We start from the raw sequence: 3,520 nt of genomic DNA on the forward strand, positions 1-3,520 counted from the left end.
AATTTTATTTTATTTTTTTAATAGTCTGCAAAACCAAAAACTCATTTAAAAATATTATTAGTTCAAAAGTGTATATTAAACACTGTCCAAATAATATAAATTACATCAGGCAAACCCAATTATCAGCAAAAAAAATAAAGTTCATGCAATCCAAACAAACACTAAATAACAAAAAGGATTCCCTATTGTTGGCCCCAGAGAACCTGATTTGGGTACTTCAAGTTTTAATAAATTTAACAATGTTCTGTGTTAACATCAAGTTCAGAAGCACCCAATAAAGGAAATTTTTTAATATGTTCCAGAATCACCATATCTTTTCATTAAGAAATTGACACTTGGATCAAAAAAAAAATTCTCTCTTCTCTCTCCTCAACCTTTTCTCTCTTTCTCTCACCTTCATCCCATCAAATTTTTTTTTGGGTCGGGTGCACACAAATATTGCTCCCATTAAAGAAGGATGAAGATTAAATTTGCATGACAGTCCAGCTAGTGGATTGACCAATAATATTATACTTCTATTCAGTTCTTTCTTCTTCATCACATATTTTATGATTCTTTTGTTTTCTTCCTCCTATGTGGCTTAAGTCTTAACTACAGATATTTATGATTTTCTTTTTCTTTCAGCTTCAGAGCTAAAAGATGGTTCTCCTTACTTGATGCTTAATTAAACAATGTCACACAGTTAAAAAAAATTATTAGTTCCAGCATAAATCCTGTCAGTCTATACAACCCTGATGCTCACCTGACTTCAAGTCATTTTGATTCTTACAAGTTGATTATATATAAAATATCGAGAAATGTTATATTTACAAATTTTTACAAACTTACCTATGTACTCTGGTCCCTGATGTATATAGACAAATTTATAAGAATTTGTAAACAAAAAGTTTGTAAATATAACCTGACACAAATTGAAGCTAAGTTTGTAAAATTTCTATACATTAAAAAAGTTTTTTCACCAAATATGCAACTATCAAGCTAATCAAGTCTGCTTTGGAACCAGATTCATTATTCCCATCTCTTGCTGTATGCTGTAGCTCACCAAATCAAATCATCCTGCTTCATTTAGATGTTCCAAAGTAGACAGGTCACAAGACTTTTTTGGCAATTCAGATTCCCTAATTAGCCACAAGTCACTATCCTGAACAATATATAAGCAGAGCACCAGCTGCATTTTCTTACACAAGCTTTCCCTTCAACTAAAATCTCCTTCTTCTTTACTCCTTACAATTAATCTTTCTCTTACTTTTCTTACAAAATTACTGTCCCTCTTAAGTTCTTACCATCCAACAAGTTTACATACTGGGAGAAGAAAATATATTACTTATGGCCTCAAGCTCTCTCATCAAACAAAAGCCTTCTGACTCCTCTTGGACGCCAAAACAGAATAAACTGTTTGAGAAAGCACTTGCAAAATATGATATCGATACCCCAGATCGCTGGCAGAATGTAGCTAAAGCAGTTGGTGGCAAATCTGCAGAAGAGGTTAAGAGACACTATGAAATCCTCTTGGAGGATCTGAGACACATAGAATCTGGCCGTGTTCCCATTCCCAAATACAAGTCCAAAGTAAGCAGCAACAATGTTGATGAAGAAGAGAGGTAATGGCAATGCTTCCTAACAAAAACTTTATTTCCTTCCTACCATCTTACTGTGCCTTCTAAATTCTAATCCTTCTCATACATGCATTATTTCATTCTTTGTCCTTCTTTAATAGCTATACTTTATATGTAAAGTCCAATGTGAGTCAAAAGAGGTTGACCTACGATGAAGTTATAGTCCTGAATACAGATAAAAAATCATTACAACTTGATACAAAAAGGTTTCACCGCTAGTGTAAAAATGGAGCTGCAGCATTGCCCTGCAACTGGGTTACTACACAACAAGAAAAAGAGACCACTAACTAAAACCAGTAACATTTTTTTCAATTTAATGTTTATATACATAGCTTTGTTAATGGGTTGCTTTACCACCAGTCCAGGAGATTAGATTGTATGAGGGGAGGGGCAAATTATATGGTACTAAAGCAACATTTTCTAGCACCAATGAGACATTCACATTACTTGTTATGAGCCATAAATTTCAAATTCAAAACTCTACGCTCAAGTTTTTTAGTTAGCTTTTTAATTTGACAGACTAGCATATGCAATTAGGTATAACTGCTTTCACTCTGAACCTTTTATGTCAAACTGCTTTTGAAATTTGTGGCATAGAACGTTACACTGTTATGAGCCATAAATTTCAAATTTAAAACTCTACACTCAAAGATTTTTAGTTAGCTTTTTAATTTGACAGACTAGCATATGCTTTTGAAATTATGTCAAACTGCTTTCACTCTGAACATTTTATGTCAAACTGCTTTTGAAATTTGTGGCATAGAGCGTTACACTGATGCAAATGATGTAATATATAAATCCCTGTATATTGAAACTATGCAAGTTCAAAAATTCCCCTCATCCGAGAGTCAAAATTTTTCATATTTATTGAAAGATATTCTTTACTATTCGTAACAATAATATTGCTTTTCCTTAACTGTGGAGAATATATTCACATTGAGATAGCATCTCCAAATGATAAGTACCATGACAAAACATCTGCTAGTAACTTGGACCTAATGAAAGAGCATAATAAAAACAAGGACCTAAAACTTCTATCACAATCAAACGGTTGAGTCCCTCTGACTTGGACATATCACGTGGTCAATTTTTGACACTAAATTGACTAAGCCGTGAGCCTTGTCTTCTGCACTGTGAAATTTATCACTATTTTATGTTCTTGTCATACTTTAATATATACTTGAACACACACATAATTTCATTTTATTTTAATCATTTGGTTTTCCCAGGTTTCTGAAATATCTTAAGCTGAATTGATTTGAAGCAATGCCGGAGTTATTATCAGCTATTCACTGCACGTACGTGATGCACCGTCAATCTGCAGAAATATCTTCATCTTTCTACGTATTGGGGTCTCTGTCTGTTCCATTTCCTGCCATTGTAATTTAGATCATTTCAAATTTTCAATGAATTATCCTATTCTAGAAACAATATCAGCTTCTTCACCAGGATTTTATCCCCATCCAACCCGCGCTTTTATAAACCCTTTAAAAGGATTAATAAATGTAATTAGCGAAAACATACATTAAAAAAAAAAAAAAAAAAAAAGAGATCGGTTAGTAAATGACCAAACAAGATATCCTATAAGAGAAGATGGAAATAAATATAATCATTGGATCTACATAATCGATCTAACGATGAAATTGATTTGCAGTAACATTTGGTAATTAGTTGTTACAATATTCTATCCTGAAAATAAGATGTGAAATGTGGCTTGATTTTGTAGCTTAGTACGCAATAGTACCTATCTCATTCATATTCTCTCGTACAAATCAAACAAACGCAGCCCTGCTCCGTCATCGTGTAAACCTTATGTTTAGAGTACCTGCAAAGCTAATCCGATATTCAATTCAGTTTAAGATAGAACATTATAAAACCAAATACAAAGGAGTTACTGTCTATAA

The 3,520-nt window shown here is 32.8% G+C and overlaps 1 protein-coding gene across 1 annotated transcript; it reads left to right on the forward strand.

Annotated features, from left to right (window-relative positions):
- The first annotated feature begins 1,205 nt into the window (after positions 1-1,205).
- Positions 1,206-2,986, forward strand: LOC133291722 (protein RADIALIS-like 4). Its single transcript, XM_061490025.1, has 2 exons — positions 1,206-1,601; positions 2,846-2,986. Exons 1-2 carry the CDS (start codon positions 1,327-1,329, stop codon positions 2,871-2,873), a joined length of 303 nt encoding a protein of 100 aa, XP_061346009.1. The 5' UTR covers positions 1,206-1,326; the 3' UTR covers positions 2,874-2,986.
- Positions 2,987-3,520: the final 534 nt, after the last annotated feature.

The sequence above is a fragment of the Gastrolobium bilobum genome, unplaced genomic scaffold (genome assembly GCF_033153095.1).
Source record: "Gastrolobium bilobum isolate Gb01-03AN ecotype WA unplaced genomic scaffold, APGP_CSIRO_Gbil_v1 utg31780, whole genome shotgun sequence".
NCBI lineage: Eukaryota > Viridiplantae > Streptophyta > Magnoliopsida > Fabales > Fabaceae > Gastrolobium > Gastrolobium bilobum.